This window comes from Miniopterus schreibersii (assembly GCF_964146895.1).
Source record: "Miniopterus schreibersii genome assembly, chromosome: 10".
Taxonomy (NCBI): Eukaryota; Metazoa; Chordata; class Mammalia; order Chiroptera; family Miniopteridae; genus Miniopterus; species Miniopterus schreibersii.
This window is the reverse complement of record NC_138110.1, coordinates 22,713,022-22,734,909: the sequence shown is the minus strand read 5'-3', so window position 1 is coordinate 22,734,909 and position 21,888 is coordinate 22,713,022. Positions and strand designations below refer to the sequence as shown.

Genomic DNA, 21,888 nt, shown 5'->3' with positions numbered 1-21,888 from the left:
GCCATTGCTTCCTCTTCTGCTGCAGATCATTTTTTGAAATTGAATGCAAAACACTTGGCAGGATGTGCCTTGTGAGACTGGGGTGTGAGAACTGTAAGCCTGGATTTGCAGACAGCAAGATAGTCACCTTCCTTACCTGATGAAGGTTGGATTCTAACCTTGGTGACAAGTAGAGCCTATGCAAAGGGAACTGCAAGCCTGAAATCAGGCACCCAGAATCCTAGGATCTGGTGATCGGGTCAAAAAATGCCAGCCATTGACAGTGAGGCTGGTGGAATCGGCCATCTATGAGGCTTCCTGTGGGGCACTCACAGGTGAGCTGAGTTGGCAGGGTGAGATCAGGTGTCCTCTAGAGATAACCAAGGAGCTGAGGGGCCCTCCCAAAATGTTCCAGAAAGAGCCAGCTGAAAATTCCCTCTAAAATAAGTGAAATTGTCAATAACTAGAATGTGTCCTCCAGTCATAGCACTGTGCAGGCAGAAGATCTGGTGACAGACAGGAGTGGGAAAGTAAAAATGTTTGTACTTTTAAAGCTGAGTGCCTGGAGACCGCTGCGGCACAGCCCATGGGGTTCTGCAATGGAAGTCCAGCCTCTCCCAACTCATCAATCTGCACATTTTCATGGCTTTCATCTCCCAGGGTTGAGGCTAGATCAGGGAGTCACTGAGGGTCTGAGCCAGGTTTCAGCCTGCTTCCTAACCCCCCTTACAGACTCTCACAGAGTTGGAAAAGCGAGGTAAAGAAAGACAGGGCTTAGTTTATCAGATGAGCTGTCAAGTCTACTAATATGCCTAATACAGACTCACCGTCTCTGTCTTCAAATGTTCACAGACTAGGGTACCAGCCAAGGTTTGAAGAGCAAAGGAAACTCCCTCACAGCTCACAGAGATGTCATCAGTCAAGGGCTTCTACTGGTCTGGTTTCTGATGGAAATTCCTGATTGAGAAGTTCAGCTAATCTGAGGAATAAATGTACCACTAAATTACCTCTATAGGACAAAACTAGCTTGCATAGCCTGACCACAAAGGGAAGAGGCGCTGGAATGAATACTTGAATAACAACCAAGACTCTACAAATTAGACTTTCCAAAGTACCAAAAAGCCAAGAAAGGCCGAGGGAGAAAAGAACAGCTTAAATATTGATGCAGAAAGTAGAGAAGTCTGTGAACAGTTCCAGAAATTTTCCAGATGCATGTTGAAACATGGGGACAATTATTTATGACATCTCTTGGTCTCAAAGTCTGCAAGACGAGGCTGGAGGAAGCTGGCTCCTGGAGGGTGGAACATTTTGGAGCATATCTAGTGGCAAATGGTGACTGGTACAGTGGGAAGGAGCAGAGAAGTGGGATGAGGTGGGAACTGGCGCAGGCACTCAGGTATCGAGACTGTACAGGGAGAAGGGGACAGAGAGCTCTCTCAAGGGCATTCTGGCCTCTGCTGATAGGTAGGGGTCACGGCTCAGCCCGTTGCTTAAAAGGGCATTACCAAGGGCCCCTTCTGAGGGAGGAGCGAGCAGCTTTCCCACTTCTGCTCACAAGTTGCCCAGACATCTCTGGGTTTTCATGGAGTCCCTTTTAAGAATTCAAGACATGCTTTTGCTAACGGAATGAAATGGTGGTGCTCCCTCCAGACCACTGTTCCATGGATTCTGTCGTTACGGCAAAGACAATTGCAGAAGCACCCTTCACCATGAATGATAGCAAGGCACACCTGAAGAGAGAGAGAGAGAGAGAGAGAGAGAGAGAGAGAGAATGGACGCACGCACCAGGCAGACAGACAGACAGACTGAAGCAATAAGCTAATAACAAAACAAGAGCTATTTTCCCCCCGGAGGAACATTCCCCACCTGCAGACTGCAGACCAGCCCACAGACAGCACTGCCTTTCCTGAGGCGAGAGACCAGGGGTCATGAGCCCCTCGAGGTGAGATGGCAGCAGGGAAGGAGCCTGTCCTTGGTGACAGCCACAGTACTGTGCAGCAGCAGGGACACAGCTGAGTCACAAGGCAAGACCACCAAAAACAAAAAGCCAAGAAGGATAAACTACCCCAGGACAAGAGGAACAAAAGATGGAGCTAAGCAGGGGCTACTTCTTTCCAGATGGTTCACAGATACATCCAAACAGACCCAGGGCCTCAGGACCTTTGTGCCCTCCCTGACGGGGAGTAAACACATCTCCAATACATAGAATTGGCCTTGGAGTCAGTAAGTTCTCAGTTCTTGTGGAATGTCAGCTCTCCCTCCTCTATGTTGGAATAACTTCCACCAATTTTACATAAATAATCTGGTTGGGGGGAGGCCCATTCTGTGCACAAGAAATAAACTCCTCCCTCACACAGAGCAGCTTGGGTGGTTGAAGGGTCTTCCTGCCCGCTGTGTGCCAAAGCCCCTGGGATGAGAGCAGCCCGAGTGACCCACAGTGTGCCCTCCATGAACCAGCCACGGGGGCAGGAAAGGAATGTAAAACAAGTCTCTGTGTTCAAGTTTTAACTCTTCCCCTTAAAAACGCAGGTGCATTCTCTTGTAAGCAACCATTGCCACCTTCCGAGGACCACTATTGAATCGTGGTTACCTTTTAGAGCTCTAAGACCAGGGGACAAAGGACAGGTGACTTTTGACACAGGATAAAAAGTGAGAAACGTCTGAAACTTACAAACCCACTTTGAAATAAATCTCAATATCCAGGAGTTAGCAGAAGAGACTTGGGCTTGTGGAAGAACGAGGGCATGTTCTATGGGGGAAACTGAGGCAGCAAAGGAAGGTAGGATCTTCTTATCCTCCCTGTCACAGGGTTGCCCTTCCCCACATGTTTTGAGTTTGACTCAACACACCAAAATACTGTCACATAATTTGTAACATACCATAAATAGAAGTAACTGTAAGTGGCAGCATTTGGTGACATCCCTAATACCCACGTTTCTTCCTCTACACTTTCTTCCTCTCCTCTAAACCCACCCATATACCCACTCCCTCATTACCACCTCAGGCTACCTCATTCAGTAAAGACCTGCCCTCACCCAGCCCTCTAACACCACTTCTCAGTTCTCTGAGCCCTGTCCCCAGCCCAGATCTATTCAACATCCCAGCCCCTGCTACCCATCTTCATGGCCCAACTCCAGTGGACCCTCCCTGAAGTCTCTTCTGATGCCCAGTCAGAATATGACTCACCCCCACAACATCTGTTTGTATTCAAGGCTCCCATCTCATCCTGCTTTGCCTTAAAGTCAGGCCATTCTGTATTCTGACCTTCAAACTGGGAAACGTGGTCTGATCAGCACTTGTGGGACCCCCAAGGACAGAATTTTTGTTCATTGAAAACTAGACTTCCCATGAAATTTTGAAGTATGAGGTTACAGTAAGAACCTGCCTTACAGCAAGTAAGCAATGATTTAAGGACCTGCCTTATCTCTAGAAGCAGGACCATGTTTATTGCAACAGCTGCAGTTGGTAACATGGGGCCTGGGCTATAAGAGTCACCCAGTAAATGTTTGTTGAATATCGCATATTAATTGGTAACATGAGGGCACACTGGGCTTCTCAAGGTCCCTGCACTCCACTCCATGAGCCTCTGTCTCTCTTCCTATCAGAGCCAGTGGTGCCAGTTTAACTAACACTCCCCACAGCAAGCAGCAGGCCGTCCACCCGATTCTGGACTTTGTAACACATGGCATAATAGACAAATCCAACTGGGAGTCCAGGGGCCTGGGGTAGGTACCAGTCCTGCCACAGAAAGGCTGTGGGGTCCTGAGCAAGTCTCTTTACTGAAGCTGATGGGCCAAGGGCAAGCCCACTGGCAGCATAATGTTCCATCTTGTGATTGTTGATCTCTTGACGTGATTATTGAACTGAACTGACCATTTGAGTTGGTCACAGCTGTGGGGTTAACCAGATGTGGGGACCAAAGCCATGTGTAAGGCCTGGGGAAAGGAGGATGTCAGCCGGGGAACAGGCCAAGAGCGGGGGGGGGGGGGGGGGGGGGGGAAGGAATGTGTCAGTCACACCGAGGCCTATCAGCCCCAGCTGAGAAACACACAAAGGCCATTGACTAGACAGAAGAGGAGGGAGACGACCTATGAAGGGGTTAATTATACTGGCTTTTAGAATTGTCCCACCAAAGCCTTAAACACAAATACCACAGGAGTGGTTGTCATGTGAAGTCCAGCCTGGTAACCTGGAAGATGGGAGCATTTTCTGAGCACGTGTGAAATCTGGAAATGCAGTCAATTTAACAGCCTCTTTAATTGGTGTCTCTGGGGAGCTGAGGGCAAGCAGATCAATCAGAGTGAACCGAGGGGAGGGACAGCCTGGATACCCGATGGGGGGAGGCAGGAGCTTCCAATGGCTGCCCCTGGCACAGTCAGAAAGTGGCCAGAGGTGGCCCTGAGTCTCCCCCAGTCCCTGGTTTTCAGCCTGTCCACACCCTGCCTGAGACCTAGGACTCTCATTCCCCCTTTCTCATTACAATTTTCCCTCAGGAAAATATCTAGTAAATCCAGGCACGCTGACCTGCAAAATGCTTGAATTATTTTTGTCTTATCCCCAGGGAGCATTTTGGTTTGGTTAAGTTAAAGAAATATAGGCTGTTAGGGCTTTTTCTGAAAAGCCAGTGAACCTTTGAGAGGAGCATCCCCCTTGACTCTGGGGGGACAGATGGGGACCTGCCTACCAGGCCCTGAACTCACCCACGTACATACTATGGCCCCAAATTGAATAACCAATCTTGCACTGAAAGCAGTGTGCTTGGCCTTTGGGTTTCAAATAGTTCCTGAACAGCAAACAGTAATTAGGGGGAAAGAAAGGAAAAGGGGAGGGAGGGAGAAAATGCCATTCCAAAGAATCAGAAGAGCAGAGCTCTCTAATGGGGAGGGAGGGGGGTGAATGAACCAACGGCCCTACTCCTGGGCATTTTCTGGCAAGACTTTAGAATGAAAAATATCAAGAAAAAGTCCCGCAGGCCTCCTGGCTGAAAAAACAAACAAACAAACAAACCATAAAACAGGTTGTCCAGAAAGAAACAACAGTCTGCTTGGCCTCAATGTCAAATTTCAGAAAGCAATAAAACAAGATTTAAGCTGCAGAGGGCAAAAATGTTCTCACCCCCACACGTCACACTTTGCCAAGCTGCCCTTTCCTTGAGCATGAAGATAACAAAAGGTCCTGTTCTGGGCTGTGAACCTGCCACACTGGCTGAGTGGGCCCATGTGACCAAGAAGGAACCTGGCCTCATGAAGTGCAGCTGCAATGACAGTGTCATGGTCACACCTGGACTTCAAGTGCACCTTGTTGCTCTTTCCACTAAACCTTGGTTTTTCACCCAGACTGTCTTCCTCCCCAGGGTGAAGGAACTGGGCTTCCAGGTACCTGCTCTGTGCCCCATCCTGGCTGAGGTCACAAAACGCACCTGCCTCCTCTCCCGCCTCTGCCCAGATGAACAGGAAACCTCCCTGAAGACACACCTCTGTCTGTGCACTGGGTGTTTGGAGTCTAGACTCCTGCTCCATTTCTTCTCCAGTCCAACCAGCATTTAGCCTCCTGCCATCCTGTGCAGCACCAGGATGGCTGCTGCAAGGGCCAGACAAGCCCTCCCCTTTCCAAAGGAGACTTGGCCATTCCTCGCTTCACTGATTCAGTGCCCTGTCCCATACCAAGCGCTGAGGAGGTGCCCTTAAGGAACTTTCAAGCTAGTTTTGGAGAGAACACTCTAGGATGTTCACTCAACATCCATGACAATAACCATTTTCATAGCCTATTTCTATTATAAAGACTGGAAAGCTAAGCTCCTGATGTCCCAGTTTCCATTGCAGCCAGGGTGGTGACATGACATATTCCTGGCCAATGAAATGCAGGCAGAAATTTCAAGATGAGTTTTGTTTCTCTCACAATAAGGAAAGGCTTACCAGAAAAAAAATATTTTTCTCTTTTGGTCTCCCCTTCTCTTCTTGCCTTGAATATGAATAAGATGGCTAGAGGTTCAGCAGCCATCATGTGACCATGAGGCAACAAGTTGGAGGATGAAAGCCACAGGGCTGAGAATGGTGATGCAGCAAGAGAGCAGGTGTCTTAGAAAGGAAGCAGCTGCACCAGCCCTGAGCTGACCACAGCTGGTTTCATGTGAGATGAGAAAATAAGCCCCTAATTGTTTAACATTGCACTTTGATTTTCTGATACTCACAGCCAAATACCTTTCTAACTGACACAAGAAGATAAATGAAGTTGAGTAGTAACAAAAACTCAACTATCAGATAGCTTCATTCTCTGTAGTCAAATTGTTAAAAATCTGAGGGTTTTCTGTTTCAAGAAATAAGATCTTTTTGAAAAATATATTATACATTAACCTTTTCCTATCATTCTGTGATGAGCTGAAATATACTGATAGCCTTGTGACTAAGGGAAATATATGCAAAGGGCTGGTAGCCCATTTTCTAAATGACCTCAAACTTCCATCAATTTTTAATATTCTTTGGGCTTTTTATATCTTCTATGACTCCTTATTACAATTCTCAATGGTCCTACCTATTATAGTGCCTCTTTACAGCTCTAATTTTCTGCCATAGGTTTAAATGCAGGTAGTTAATAATATTGTATGGCCTGCGAATGATGTTATAAATATCCAAATGGCCCTTGGCAGAAAAAAGGTTCCCCACCCCTGCTAGGCTGTGCATGGGAGTCTAAGGGTTCTTTCCTTCAAAATGAGGGCAGAGCAATATAGAGCCAAGGGCATGAGCTTTCCTTACAAACGTTGGACCAGATATGTTTTAGCTTCTCAGAAGCCTTTTTGTCATCTTTTTGATTTGTAACTTTGTGAAAAACCTGAGATTCAGAAATTTGAGGTATAAAGCAATAGCCCAAAATAAGTCACAAGAACGCCTATGATTAGGGCCAAATGAATGCTCTAAGCAGGGAGTGTTATAAACAGTCGCAGGAGGGAGAGGTTCTGGTGGGTCAGAGGCAGGGAAAGCTTCATGGCAGAGCCTTGAAGGATGATCAGGCTTCAAATGAGAGAACTGGGCTTTCCAGGATGGCGGTAACATGGGCAAAGTCTTGGCAATATGAGGAGGGCAGCATGGTTGGCCAGCGGGCTAAGGCAGAAGAGTGGAGGCAGATAGACCATGAGAAGGAAGTTAGGGCTGAAATATAACCTTCTGAAGAGCCAGAATCCCCCCTCCCAGGGCACAGGGATCACAGACAGGCAGCTGAACCCACCTTGGACAGGAACCAACCTGCAGACTTCCCCTTGTTGTTGTGGCCAACAGTGATCTTCATCAGTTGCCCCAAATCAGGGGCATCCAGCGTGAACTTGTCTTCAGCTCCCTTTTCAAAGTTGTTCTTTTCGCTTTCCAGCCTCCGCTCCCCTGCACGCACAGACACGCAAGAAAATTACAAAGGAGATCAGAGGAGCAGAAAGAGCCAGCTCCACGCCTTAGCGATCTGTCCACTGAAGGATGGTCTCAGAAGTCAACTAGGGGAGGAGGGTTTGTAGTGGGAGGGCAGGTGGCATGTGGGCATTTTCTGAGCTTCCACTCAGTTTTGCTATGAACCTAAAACTGCTCTAAAAGTAAAGTTAAATGTTTTTGAAAGTCAACAAGGCTAACTTCACTCTAAGATCTATGTGCTCCTTAAAGCCGTCCAACTTCCAGTCAAGGCAGAGACCTGCCTGGTGTGTGGCTGGTGCCAGGGCCCATAACTGAGTTTCTGATTTTTGTCTTAGTTCGGAGTCCCCATCCTAGTAAACCAACCAGCACCCCCACCCCTAGACTGAGGCCCCGCCTTGCTTCTTCTGAATTGGGAGCACAGCCATAGTAGTGGGTGTAGGTGCTGTGGCAGGGGCCCTGACAGCAGCCAGGGGACTTCCTTATGTCTGATTCCTTTTCTGGAAAACAGCCATAAGAACTATCATCATGGATTTTTGGCTGTTTGTTTAACATGGATTTTTTCCTCCTCACTTATTCTTTTCCATAATCCAAGAAGGAGGTACTATTAATTCTGTCTTGCAGGTGAAGAAACTGAGACTTAGAGAAGTCGAGCACCTTGCAGAAAGTCACACAGTTAAGTTAGGACTCATTCTAACTTGTTCTTTCTACTTTGCAATTTTCCATTATTATGTTCCAAGTCGAAGGTCATATGAACCCTTCCAGCCCCATCTAAGCACCAACTTTCTGCTTATGCCATCCTGCCTCCCTTCTTTTCTAAAATTTAGTTCTTTAAATTTTTCTAAATTTTAAATTGCAACAATTCAACCATATAGAAAATAACATGACTTCCACATACCTACCACCCAGATTTAAGAATTAATACAGTTGCTAACATTTTGTCTAATTTGCTTAGACCTTTCTCTTTTTTAAAGGAAATAAATCATGACAGATAGATCTAGTCTCACTGTCCATCCCTGTTCCCCACTCGCTCCCTCAAACACTGTCTTCAGTTGGCATGCATTAGCCCATACATTTTTATTACACATGTGTGTATCCATAAAGAAAATATACTATTTATTATGTTTTAGAATTTTACACAAATGTGTCATAGTGCACTTCTCCATTCCAAGTTCCTCAGCTATGCAATAGAGACGATAAAATAGCACCAGCTCACAGGGTCTACCATGCGGATTAACTGAATTTATATAAATGAAGCACTTATAGCAAGTGCTATGTTAGTGACTGGGGTTGTTGCTAGTGTTCCCGTTATCATCATCACATCATCATCACATACCCTTGTGCAGCTTGCTTTTGTTCAGCTAATATTATGCTTTTGAGATTTCCCTGTTGATGCTAGAAACTTTGGTTCATTAGTCCAACTGCTAGTGATTGAATGAAGCAAACTTTACTATGGAAGCATTCTTGTACTGGTGGACATTTAGGTTGTTTCTAGTTTTTTGCTATTGTAAATAACACTGAAATAGGCTCTTTTGTCCCTACCTTCTGCTGCACGTTTGTAAGAACTGCTCTGAGTAGACACCTACAGAGTTGCTGGGCCCTGGGGTGTCCTCACCTTCAGTGTATTAGGTATTGCAGAATTGTCCTTCAAAATGGTTGTACTGCATCAGTTACCACCAGCAGTGCTTGAGGGTTCCCATTCTCTACAACTATTATTAACATGTATATGTTTAAATTTTCTTTTAGTGTGTGTACAGTGTATCTCATTGTGGTTTTAATTTGCATTCCCTTGATTATTTCGAGAGATTGAACATATATGTGTGCATGTATAGTTCACATATCTATTGAGAGATTGGTATATGTATATATAATTTAGATCTTGTTCTGTAATTTTTTTGTTCATATATTTTGTTGCCTTTCTCTGGTTGTTCCATTGTCTATGGTGTCTTTTATCCTGCAAACATTTTTCTTGTTCTAATGGACTTTATTAATATTTTCCTTTTAGTGAATAGTTCGAGAAACTCCATCCTGAAATGAGATTTAAAAAAAGGCTCTGTCTTAAAGTTTCTTCTAAAAATTTCATGGAGCTGTTGTTTCACATTTAAGTCTTTAGCCCATCTGGAAGTTATTTTTGTATGTGATGAAAGGTAAAAAAAATCTAACTTTATCTTTTGTCATACGGTAAGACAATTGTTCGCACACCAGTAACTGGCTGTTTCATTCTTTTCCCAGTGATTTGTAATACTGCCTCTGTGAGTGTTTCTAGATTCTTTATTCTGTTCCATTGGTTTATTTGTTTGTCCTCTATCCATATCACACTGTTCCAGTTTTTAGAGATCTGCAATGTCTTAATATCTGGCAGGGTAAATATCCCCATATTATTAATATTGTTAATATACTTTTCAATGTTCAAAATTGTCTTGGCAATACATAGTCCTTTAAGAACATAAATTTTAATAGCAGCTTAAGTTGTAGGATATTGCCCTTTGGAGTGTGATTAAAATTGCATTGTATTTATAGAACAGCCTGGGAAAATTTGACTTCGTAATGAATTTGAGTCTTTTCTCATGAATGAACATAATAATATATTTCTCCATTTGTTTAGGTATTTTTGAATATCCTTAAATAAAATTTTATATTTTTCCAGAAAACTCATTTGTTAGAATTATTCTTATGTACCTATAATTGCTGTTATAAATCACATATTTTTAAATTAAATGTTCACTTGTTTTTATTAATTTTTGCATATTAATCTGATACCCAGTACCTTTGTTAAACTTTCTGTCTCATTGGATCTAATGATTTGAATATTCTCCTGGATTTTGTAAATGATGGTTATTTTTGATGAAAAATAAAGTTTGCTTCTAAATGGAGTAAGAGGTTAGAGTTTCTTCTAATTTTATTTATTTCTAATCAAAGAATGTTGTCTCTATGATACTGACTCATTTGAGTTTGTTAAGACTTGCTTTGTGGTTTAGTATCTGATCATTATGTGCTTGAAAAAAATGTGTGTTCTCAACAGTTGGATGCAAGAATCTACATACTTCCATTAAATCAAGCTTATTAACTGTGTAGTTAAAGTCTTCTGCACCCATATTAAATTTTTATCCATTTAACTTATTAATTATTGAGTGTTGTATTAAAATCTTTCACTATGATTATCAAGTTTCTCCAATAATTTTGTTAATTTTAGCTTCACATATTTTTGGAATATGCTGTTAAGTTTATACAAGTTCAGAGTTATTATATCTTCCAAGTTTATTGGGTTTTTTTGTCATTGCCTAATATACTTTTATATTTAACAAGGTGTTTTCCCTTAAAGATTAATTTGATGGATGCTAATATAGCTATGCCAGCTTCTTCCCTGTTGCTGATATGTTCCTGGAATACTTTATTCCATCTTATTTATTCTTAGCCCTTCTATATCACATATTTAAACTGGGTTTATTTATTTTCATTTAATATGAGAGTATATATCCTTTAACTGATTGTTTTAGTTTATTTCTACTTATTGTGATTATTTATACATTTATCTTACTTTTTGCTTTCAGCCATGCCTTTTCTTTGCTTCTATTTCCTCGTTTCCTGACTTCTATTGGGTGGATTGAGGGGTTTTTTGTTTTGTTTTTTTAATCCTTACCAGAGGATATTTTTTCCATTGCTTTTCGGAGAGAGCGGGAGAGAGAGAGAGAAACATCAATGTGATAGAGAAACATAGATTGGTTGCCTCCTGCACGTGCCCTCACTGGGGCCAGGGATTGAGCCTGCAGCTGAGGTATAAGCCCTTGGCCAGAATCAAACTCTGTTCTCTTGCCTTTGTTTTCACCACGATGTGTCTAAATGTGGATGTTTTTATTTATCCTGTTTAATGACTCATTTTCTTACTTTAACCTGAAGATTCATATCTTTGCTCAGTTTTGAAGTTTCAACCATTCTTTCTCCAAGTATTTTCTCTCACCTATTACATATTCTATCTGTTTCTGGAATTCTTGCTTAGCATCTATCAGAACTTACTCCCTTCTCTATGTCTCATGACCTCTCATTTATATTTTCCAACCTCTTTTCTCTTTGCTACATCTGAATATTTTGCTCATATTTCTCTTAAAGTTTACAAATTCTCTATTCAATAGTTTCTAATTGTGTTGGTTAAGCCATCCATTAAGAAACCATATTTATTCACTATATTTTCATTTCCTGTATTTGTTTGCTGTATTTCTCACAGTGCCTGTTATTTTCTTCAATTGTATCTTTCATGTTGACAGTCAGCTTAAAATACTTAAGGTATAGCTTTGTTCAAGTTACTCTATTATCTGAAATTCAGAAGGGGGTGGGGAGTGTTGCTAATCTCATTGTTTGTTGTGTCTATTGATGCTTAGCTATGTTGAATTGTGCGCGTGTTTTGTGATTTTGGAAACTGAACTCATCTTCAGTACTTTATCTGTACGAACCTCAATTCTTCTGCTAAGCTCTCAAGGGTATTACTAGCATGGAGCCAATTTTCTGTATTTGGGGGAGAGGAAGTCCCCAAAGCACACTTGTAGTGTAAAATCAAAGCTCAAGTCCACATGTGATGCAAGCCTAAGGTATCAATTTCTCAACAATTATCTTTTTAATTTAGAGCTCTTGCAGAGGTAAGTTTACTGTACTGATAAGCAATTTTTTCCTGGTCTTTTTTCACTGAAGATGTTCCTGTGAACCTCCAAGACTCCTGGCTTTATGTGTGGTTCTTATTTTGCATATCATGCCTCATGAAGGGCCAATATCTCATTTTCTGACCTCAAATGGGTATAAAATCCACCATGTAGATTGTTGAATGTGAAAGCTCCCTCTTTCCAAGAGCCACAGAGTCAATTCATAGCTAATATTTTAAGTTCCCTCTTCTTTTCAAGCACCTGGAGACTTCTCTTTTTTCCTTATACACTCAGCAATGCACTTTGAATTTTTTAATATATTGTGTCCAGAATTTACAAGTCTCAGTTGTTTTAATGACCCCTATGGCCTTCCATTAAATTGGCAGAAGCAGGGCAGAGCCACCTGTCTCAGTTCCTCTGCCCTGAATTTCCTCCCAGCACCTGTAGCTGTGTCTGTGTCCTCAGTTCCTACTCCATCTATGAGGCCAAGTCTAATCCTATGTCTGGCCCCATTCTGGTCTGCCCCAAACCACTGCACTGAATTAGGCCATGCCACATCCTGAAATATAACTCAAGATGGACATGGAGCTTAGGGAGAGAAAGAGGGTAAGTAAGAATGAGTTCCTTGATGACGTGGAACCTGGATCTGTTCTAGGATGCAGGACAATTTTAAATCAAGCCAAAACCCAAGCACACCTTATTCTGAAAACACATCACACACTTAAATTTTACAAAATGAGCACTTTGTTGCCCAGGAAAGCCCATGACAAACCACATCGCAAGAAGAGAGACCCTCCACAGAAGAACCTAGAGAAGACTGGGGCTGCCTTCCTCTGCAAGGAAGGTAGGAAACAGCCCACCTAAGAAGCAATTCTGGGTGTGGTTTGTGAAGAAAGAATTTCAAACTCATTACCTGTGTCTCCATATTCTCCAAAGATATTGATGAAGACATCAGCATCGGTTCCCGCACCAATAACATCACCAGTGTATACTTTAATTTCATACCTGTTACCTGAGAATGAGAACAGAGAAAGCCTCAGCTCATTAGGATCCTAAGGAGAGAACAGAGGCCCCAAAGTAACTACCACACACACACACACACACACACACACACCCCTTCCTTCTAGTAATACATGAATTGTCATGATCACTGTCAATAACTGAGCGAGAAAGAGGTTGTCTGACATTGGTTCCAAGCGGTCACTGCTAATTTCCAGTAGGGGCACATGCCCAGGTTGGGGGCTTGATACCCAGTGGGGGGCCTTCAGGAGGCAGCCGATCAATGACTCTCTCATCACTGATGTTTCTATCTCTCTCCCTCTCCCTTCCTCTCTCTGAAATCAATAAAGATATATTTAAAAACCTAAATAAATAAATAAATAAATAACCAGGAGACCTTGACCATGTTGAGTTGATCCTGCTCTTGATGGTCTTCCATGTTGCAGAGGCCTCCCACAGGGTTAAGGGGAAAGATAGATTCTTTCTTCCCTTTGCTGGCAGGGCCACTGAGAACCATTTGTTTTGGTTCACATCCTAAGGACCAGTCCGGGGCTCAACTTCACATAGAGGCAAGATCCCTCTGCAGGGTGGTAAGATGCCCAGGGTCCCATGGCCAGTAATTCCACAGTGGGGTGGGGACCAGGGGAGTCTCTGAAGGCCACTGCTGAACATCGATCAGTTAGAAGGGACAATAGGACTCCAGAGGGCACTGAGCACAGGGAAGCAGGAGAACGGATGAGGGGGCTGGGAAGCATTTGTGGAAGGAGTGGCAGACATTCTGAATCATTCCAGAAGGCAGAATTTGAATTAGCAGGTTGAATGATAAAGAAGGATATTTTAGCTCACAAAAAGCAACACTTCTCGTGGCTAAGGCTATGCAACAAGGAATGGGGTGCCCTTGGGGAAATGAGTTTCCTGTCCCTAGAGACACGTAGATGGTCATTATGTGCCAAGCGCATGGTGGACAGCCATCTGTCAGGGTCACTGTAGAGAAAACGCCAGTGGTGAGAGAATGTGAGAACACTAAGGGTCCTTTTGAATCTGCAATTCCAAGATGTTTGACTGGGAAAGGCAGCCCTGCAGACTGAGGAGGGAAACCAGGAGATGAAGGAGGCATCTTAGAAGATGGGGGAGGTACCCAAGGCCTGTGCAGATGAGGCCTGGGAAGCAGGATCCCACACAGGGCTTTGGGAACACACAGCAACCTTGTACTGGGAAAATGCGGAGAAGCAGAGCATCAGGGACAGAGTGAGGAAATGTGGAGATGGCCAAGGTCAGGGATCAAGAGGCCAGACAGTGCTGAGGTGGGAAGGAGGTTCCAGGCCTTTCTGGCTAAGGCTGTGCCCAGGGATCAGAAATACAGGTGAACACAGTGCAGGAGGAAGTCAATTCTGGCAGAAGAATGACTGTCTTCTAAACTCTCAGATGTTTCCATGGCAAAATGGGGCCCTAGGTCCCCATGTAGTTGGCTGAGTAGAGAGCAGAAGGCAGGATCCCCATAGGTCAGATGACCTTCAATCATACTGGGGGCGGGGTACCACACCTCACAGCTGCTCTTTAGAAGGTCCCATAGAGTGACAATGAAGCTGATGAAATTACTGCTCTCCCTCCCTTTTTTTTTTTACATTTCCTCTTCAAGCAGAACCCCAGACTGTCTCACTATCTGATTTGCCATTTTCCAAGCAAAGCCTAGGGCCCCGTGCCAACCTTAAATTGCAATTAAGTGCATATATCGATGAAAGAGCAAGCTGAATAAAAGTAGGGCTCCCTTCTCTCCGGTTGGCAAACTGTCAGCACAGTGCATCAAACCTCCCTCCCCACGGGTCATGCGAGGGCCCCACGATTTCCTGTGGTCAGAATTTCAATGAGGGCAAGTGGGCCTTGATATGTTGAATCTACCCCAGATCTGATGATCGGTGAGAGGGTAAAATGCCCTCCTGGTAACAGGAACTTGGTAATGAGAGGGAGAGGTGGAGGGCCAGTAAAATCCCTGCCCTGCCCTGGCCGGGCGGCTCAGTTGGCTGGAACATTGTCCCGTGAGCCAAAATGTTGTGGGGCAGATTCCCAGTCAGGGCACATACCTAGATTGCAGGTTTGATCCCCGGTCAAGGTGTATATGGGAGGCAGTTGATCAGTGTTTCTTTCCCGAACCCCCCCCCCCCCCCCCCCGCCTTCCTCTCTCTCTAAAATCCATAAACATATCCTCTGATGAGGATTTAAAAAATCCCTGCCCTGCCCCGAGGCCAGAAGGGAGAAAGAGGAGAAGAAAGAATAGTTGAAAGCCAGGGCTGACCCACCTTCTAGGGCAAATAATGCTAAACATTCGCATAAGCCTTGCAGCTCACAGGGCACTAGCATGTCCTTGAAGTCCCCTGATCCACACAATGGCCACAAGATACAGGAGGGCAGGTACTGTTGATATTCTCATTTACAGATGAGGAAACCGAGGCTCAGAGGGCAAGGTGGCTTGCCCGAGGTCACACAACTGCTAAAAGATGCAAGAGGGGCTCAAAGCCAGGTCTCTTGTTTCCCAATCCAGGGCTCTTTCCCAAATACCTCATGGCCTCCCATGCCCTATGCCGGGGGTCAGCAAACTTTTCCTGTAAAGTACCTGATAGTAAATATTTTAGGCCTTACAGGCCATGTGGTCTCTGCCTCAACTACTGAGCTCTACCATTGTATCACCAAAGCAGCCATACACACTCTACATAAAATCACATGGACATGGCTGTGTCCCAATAAAACTTTATGGACACAGACATTTAAACTTCATATAACTTTCCTGTGTCATGACATATTCTTGTTTTGATTTTTTTTTTTCAACCTTTAAAAATGTAAAAACCTTTCTTAGCTTGAGGTGCACACAAAGACAGGCAGCAGGCGATGTCTGGCCCATGGCCAAATTGGCCGGCCCCTGCCCTAAGCTCTCTTGTGCTCTCAGGCATTGGTGTGTGTGTTTCTAGGTAGAATACTGTGGGCAACTCAGTGCCTGTGGCCTGGAATGGGAGCAGAGCCTCCTGGTGCAGGGGTGGTCAGCAGCTGGTTGCAGGATCATCACAGCACATCCTAACCACTAGCTAAGCAGTGCAAGGCTCCAAAGATTGGGGAACTATTGCCCTTTCTCTGTCGAGGTGCAGGGGGTGAGAAGAGCATGTTCTGTGCCTAGTGTGGGCAGGTAGGGCCAGCTTTCCCTGAGTCCATGATGTTATGTGCCTCAGCTGAGCCTGTAGTTCCCGAGTCCAGTGAGAAGGCCCCTGGGCTGGAGTTTCCTGAAGGTGGGGACAGATGGAAGCACCAGTCCTTCAACTTGAGGCATTGTTCCTTCAACTCACTGCTTAGCTGAGAGCAGGCAAGGAGCAGAGATGAGGAGAAGAAGGAAGGTCAACTTGGAGGAGGGGCTAGCAAGGAGGTCATCACTCTTCCTGAGCAAGCATGGGAGAAACAGAGCCTCACAATGGATCATGGGAATTGTTGCCCAAGCCAATGTTGGCCTATGATTTACCCATCTGGCATATTATCTGTTACAAAATCCTCCCTAGAACTGATTTTTCTCTCGCCTTTCAGAAGGACCAGCATTAGCCCACACAGTGCCTCTGTGCAAATGAGAAAAAAGTATCCCCTCCTCAAGACACTTTACTGCCATCTGTTGGATAATTGTCATAATAAATGCAAAAATCTACAACTATCTCCTTACATAGACACACTTGTGCAGTGCACAGCCTGCACAGCTAAACCCAGCAACCCTACCTTTCAGGCAGTGGCCTTCTTGTACTAAAGGTCAGTGTGAGCTCAGAGAGGCCAACCTAATTTGAGCATTGATCTGAAAAGTATACAATAAGGGATATAGACCAGAGATTAGGTTAATCATGTGGTGCCTTCCAAACACCAGAACTGGGCTGAGGTTCTGTGCTGGTAGAGTTAGTTGCAGCCTAATGACAGATTGAAGCTCAGTGGTTGAGCATCAGCCTATGAACCAGGAGGTCACAGTTTGATTCCTGGTCAGGGCACATGCCTGGGTTGTGGGCTCGAACCCCAATGGGGGGTGCAGGAGGCATCCAATCAATGACTCTCTCTCATCATTGATGTCCCTCTCCCTTCCTCTCTCTGAAATCAATAAAAACATATTTTTTTTAAAAATTAATAAATTTTAAAAAGACAGATTGCCGGCCTCAAGGCCACAGCAGAGGGTGGTCTGTGTCCTTCTTGCCCTGTCCAAGGGATACACAAGCCCAACCTTGCCTATATTTTTTCTTTGCCAGCCCCATGGCAAAGCACAGGCTGCTCCTACCAAAGAAGAAATCTGTCCCCTGCAGGCCAGCCGGAAACTGCCTGCGTGGGCTTCCAGAAAAGACAGGCAATGGCAGGCCCGAGCTGCCTCTTGCGTCTGGTGCGCCAGCCGCCCCCACAGCCTCCCTTGCACTGTCTGGAACAGTCAGCACACAGTAGCGACAAGACACATCTCCACAGAGCCACCTTGGGGCGGGGGGAGGCACAGCCATGAGGGGGCTGGAGCCCCCAAATCCCGGTACCACATGCACAGATGAGCCAGCTGAGCTGTTCATCGTGTTCGTGACAACAGAAGTCAAGCAAACACTGTGTTAGCTAAGCCTCCATCCCACTTGCCAAGGAAGGGACCATCCCACAACCACCAGCATTCGAGCCTCAGAGAAAGAAGCTCACGTGGTCCGGGCTTTTTTAAGAAGCAGAGAATCATGAATGAACTGGTGGTGAACTGATTCACGGAGTTTCTTTCCCTTGCCTTTCACCCATTCTCAGATCCTGTGTAATTAGATCGTGGCTTTATTTATTTTGGCAGGTGAGGAGTGGGGAGAGAGAGGAAGGAGATGACTGGGCTGGATTTTACACCTCCCCCCTCCAATCTGCAATGGCTCACACCCTGACACCCATCACTTCCGCTCACTGAGAGCCAGACGCAGAGAAGTGAGATATCACAGGTGCTTCGTGGGAGGAGAGAAATTCAGTGGGACTGCCCTGGGGATGGAGGATGAGGGGAATTGGCTTCCCCTAGCCAGGGGAAGACTACTCAAGCCTACCTAGGTATGGGGACGGGGTGGTCAGAGGAACCCAAGGATGAGCAGCAATGCTACATGCTGCACTGACCAATGACCCTTCCACCATACTGTCCCCCAAAAGTTCCTCTTCCTTCTCTCAGGTCCAGAGGCCCAAATCTCTCTTATAAAAATAATAAGAGCCTCTGATCGTTACTGAAGACCTACTATGGGCCAGTCACACCTATTATCTCATTTAATCCTCAGCATCACGGACCTGATTGCTACCAATGTCACCATTTACTGATGAGGCAATGGAAGCAGGAGGCTAAGAAAGTCAACCAAGTCCCCACAGTTAGAAAAGATGAAGCCCAAACTTGGACTCAAGGGACTGGACACGAAGGTTCTCAGCTGTCATTTCACCCACACTGCCACTGTCTGGGTCTAGCTTGAACCCCACCTTCCAAGCCTGCAGTGTTTGACTCCAGAGCTCCTGGGGTCTGTGTCATTTACTTGGCACTTAACAGGTGCTCAAACAGACCATGGGTTGACCTCAACTGAGCCCGGTTACACAACGCCATTAAAACATCATTTAGTCATTAAATAGTTGCTCATAAGAGGTAATCAAGAAAAAACATTCTATTCCTTGATCACCCCCAAATAAATATACAGCTAGTATTTTCCTAAGAAACTATTCAAGGCAAGCCTGATGTTCTCAGGTGTTGAAACATAGCATGGAGTAGATAAGCTTTCACTCCTTTCAGCCCATCATGCTCACCCCCCTCATCCAATTCATCACCAAGCCCACAAGCTATTTCTGCAGGCCCCTCAGTCATTCTCCTTGGCTCCCACTCCTGCCGTTCTGCAGAAGAGCCTTCCCTTCCACCTGCACCCCGGCCTCTTTGAGTCCATTTCTTCCCTTTTCTACCCAGGGTCCACTCCGCTGCTGGAGTTTACCCTCCCATAGTGCTGGAAAACCAGCACTTCTCATACGCTCATTGAGTAACAGAGCTTCATGCAGCCTTCCTGGAGGCTGGTACGTAATGTGTCAAAAGCCTTAACATTCTGCAAACCCCTTGAACCAACAATTCAATCTCTGTGCATAACAATTAGTTTGGGCTAGGAAGTAACTGTGTTCACAGATTAGCTATAAAGATGTCTATCACAGCCCGGCCTGTGTGGCTCAGTGGTTGATAGGCCTCGAGGTCATGGTTCTATTCCTGGTCAGGGCACATGCCTGGGTTTTGGGCTCGATCCCCAGTAGGGGGCTTGTAGGAGGCAGCCGATCAATGACTCTCTCATCATTGATGTTTCTATCTCTCTCTCCCTCTCCCTTCCTCTTTCTAAAATCAATAAAGGTATATATTTTTTTTTAAAAAAAAAGATGTCTATCAGAGCATTGTTAATAAAAAAAATTTAAGAACAACCTAAAACTATCCAAAATGGGGAATTGCTGGGGTGGATTATGATATTCACCCAATTATGGAATACCATGCAGTCATTTAAAATAATGGTTTAGAAGATTATTCAATGCTATAATATAGCATTAAGTGAAAAAACCTTGTCACAAAGTTGACTGTAATACAATACCATTTAAAATCAATATGTAGTGTTGAACACATTCATGCACACCCAAAAAAACAGGAAGGAAATTTACCAAAATGTTAACAGGAGTGTCTCCAAGGCTAGCCTAAATAGTCACTAAGTTCAAGGTTCTATGTTTACTCTTGGCTCCATCAATTATATGCAAATTTCTTATCCTCCTTATCCCTCAGTTTCCTTTGTCTATAAAATTGAAATAATACCTCCCTCCTGGAGTTGTTGTGAAGACTAGATAGATGCTGGATAGATAGGTAGGTAGATAGATAGATGATAGATAGAGAAAGAAAGAAAGAAAGAGAGAGAGAGAGAGAGAGAGGAAGGAAGGAAGGAAGGAAGGAAGGAAGGAAGGAAGGAAGGAAGGAAGGAAGGAAGGAAGGAAGGAAGGAAGAAAGAAAGAAAGAAAGAAAGAAAGAAAGAAAGAAAGAAAGAAAGAAAGAAAGAAAGAAAGAAAGAAAGAAAGAAAGAAAGAAAGACAGAAAAGAAAGAAGCCTGACTTAGATTAAGTGACCAATAAAAATTAGCTATTATCATCTTTGGGTGATGGGATTACAGAAATTTTTTATTATTTTTATTATTATTGCTTATTTATACTTAAATCTTTTTTAACAACAGCCATGTTTTCCCTTGTACTTGAAAACTGAATATTGAAGTCACCCAAAGTCAGTGCTTGAGTAAATCAAGCTCTCTGTAGTCCAGAAGCTGTTGGAACTCTTGCTAGCCTATAAGACACACCTAAGGAAAATCTGTGCACATAATAGCCACTCTTACACCCTCAAGCTGGCTTTGGCAGCAGGAACCTCTGACCTGGTCAAAGTGGCTATAAGGCTGGAGGGAGAGCTGAGGTTAAATGGAGGAAGATTAAAAAGGCTCACGAGCCACCAGGTGGACATCCAGCCCCAGGCAGGTGGGAACCCCTTCTGTGACTCTCACTTGGCTCATTCTGGCCAACACTTAGAGCTCAAGGGAGGGGTCAAGTAGGAAACCATAGGTGGCTGGAATGGATACCAACAGCTGGATCAGGACCAAGGCAATGTCTGTATTATATGTTTGGGTTTTCAACATACAAAAGCAGCAATGAGAAAGTGCTGCTTCCACAAATAGAAAAAAAAAAAGGTTATTATAAACACATATTTGAAAATCAAAATAACCAAGTATAGGGCAAATATACAATTTCATGCATTCCCCAAAGGTCCTGGCTGCTGGGTTAAAAGAGAACGTGACAGGCAGCGGTCTCAGGGGGGCAGCGGGCTGCTGAGGCCACAGTGAAGCTGTGAGTTGGAGGGCCTATTTCTAGCTGTGTGAATGAGATACTGTGCCATCAAAGCCCTCAGTTCCCCAAGTGCCTTCATTCTGTATGGAAGCCTAGCAAACTCCTTCTCAACTGTGAAGTCTTAGCTTGGGCATCACCTCATCTATGAAGCCCTCCTAGTTCCCCTTCCTCTATGCTTCCATTGGCTTCCATTGGTCATCCCTCACTTAGAACATTCTCTCCCTTTGCACTGTGATTACTTATTGGCCTGACTCTCTCCCCTGTATAATCTAGGTTCCTACATATTTACCTTGAACATATGGTCTGGTGCATAGAAGATTTCCAGTAAACACCCAATGAATCATTGAATGACATTGGAGGAGCGTGAGCTGGCATATTGAGCCCAGGTGACCAAGAGCGGGTCCCTTAACTTCCCTGGGCTTCCGTTTTCTCCTCCATAAAATGGAGGTGGGGTAGATAAGGTCCCTTTTGGTTCTAAAATTCTCTGATACTCTTCACTGGGGCCTCATTCAAAGCAGATCTCTTCTTCCCACTCTTTCCGGTGATGATTTTCTGCAGTGCTACGTGGGAGCAGATGGGGTGGGCGGGAAGCTGCTGTGAAGTTCAGAGAAGGAGAGCGTTGCATCCTGGCCCGGCTCTTCCCACCCTGAAGCCCTCACCGCTGTGAGTCCGTGGGCCCAGGACCACCTCGTAGGGTTCTAAGAAACAATGATTCCTAGCTCACCCACAGCAACCAGAGCTCAGGGAGCCCTGGATAACACTCAAGCTGGATTAAGGAGAAATATCAGGGAGAGGGAATAGGATTGGGAAGGAAGGTTTCCTGCAGGCTTCAACTGCAATCAAGGTCATGAGTCTATTCCCAGTTGTCTAGACGAGCCTGCCAGATTCTAGAGGCTGAGCCTGGCACTAAGTAGTCCCAAAGTCCTTTCCCATTCTGAGAAGCCAGAATCCTGAGTCTGTGCATCTCAGAGTCAGAGCAAGCCTGAGTGTAGAAGACGAGGAAACATCAG

At 44.8% G+C, this 21,888-nt stretch overlaps 1 protein-coding gene across 3 annotated transcripts in view; it reads right to left on the bottom strand.

Annotated features, from left to right (window-relative positions):
• The window catches only part of LOXHD1 (lipoxygenase homology PLAT domains 1), a gene marked incomplete at both ends in the record, with an annotated part of 135,828 nt that overhangs the window by 89,400 nt on the left and 24,540 nt on the right, over window positions 1–21,888 (bottom strand). For all 3 annotated transcript variants that reach the window (XM_081150176.1, XM_081150177.1, XM_081150178.1), the window contains 2 exons: window positions 7,201–7,349; window positions 12,912–13,010. In XM_081150176.1, coding sequence (XP_081006302.1) covers window positions 7,201–7,349; window positions 12,912–13,010 — 248 coding nt within the window. The remainder of the gene's footprint in view (window positions 1–7,200; window positions 7,350–12,911; window positions 13,011–21,888) is intronic.